This window comes from Eimeria mitis, genomic scaffold (assembly GCF_000499745.2).
Source record: "Eimeria mitis Houghton genomic scaffold, Emh_scaff2798, whole genome shotgun sequence".
In the NCBI taxonomy this organism is placed as follows: Eukaryota; Apicomplexa; class Conoidasida; order Eucoccidiorida; family Eimeriidae; genus Eimeria; species Eimeria mitis.
This window is the reverse complement of record NW_013571137.1, coordinates 3,612-4,003: the sequence shown is the minus strand read 5'-3', so window position 1 is coordinate 4,003 and position 392 is coordinate 3,612. Positions and strand designations below refer to the sequence as shown.

Here is a 392-nt window from a genome sequence, read left to right as displayed (position 1 = left end):
AGCAGCAAATTCAGGGGCAGCAGGCCCCCTGGTCCTTCAGCAGCGAGCAGCAGCAGCAGCAGCAGCAGCACTTCCCCCCAGCAGCAGCAGCAGCAGCAGCAACAGCAGCAGCAGGACAGCAGCCACGCCCACTCCTCAATGGATCGCTAGCTAAGCGACTAGCTAAATTGTTTACTGGGGTATCATATGCTTTCTCTCCTGATGGGGCCCCCTTCTCTGCTGAGGGGGCCCCCTTCTGGGGGCCCCCCATGCATGGGTTCCCTTCTGCGTTGCCGCCGCAGCTACCGCGCACACTGTACCCTGCTGCTGCTCCTGCTGCTGCTGCTCCTGCTGCTGCTGCTGCTGCTGCTCCTGCTGCTGATGCTGTGGGGGGGGGACAGAGCCTGTATTTA

General features: G+C 62.2%; 1 protein-coding gene across 1 annotated transcript in view; it reads left to right on the top strand.

The window, feature by feature from the left end:
• Nucleotides 1-154, top strand: part of EMH_0058890 (uncharacterized protein) — a gene marked incomplete at both ends in the record, with an annotated part of 723 nt that extends 569 nt beyond the window's left edge. The window contains one exon of the mRNA XM_013497619.1: nucleotides 3-154. Within this exon, the coding sequence (XP_013353073.1) occupies nucleotides 3-154 (152 nt within the window). The remainder of the gene's footprint in view (nucleotides 1-2) is intronic.
• Between the last annotated feature and the right edge of the window lie 238 nt (nucleotides 155-392).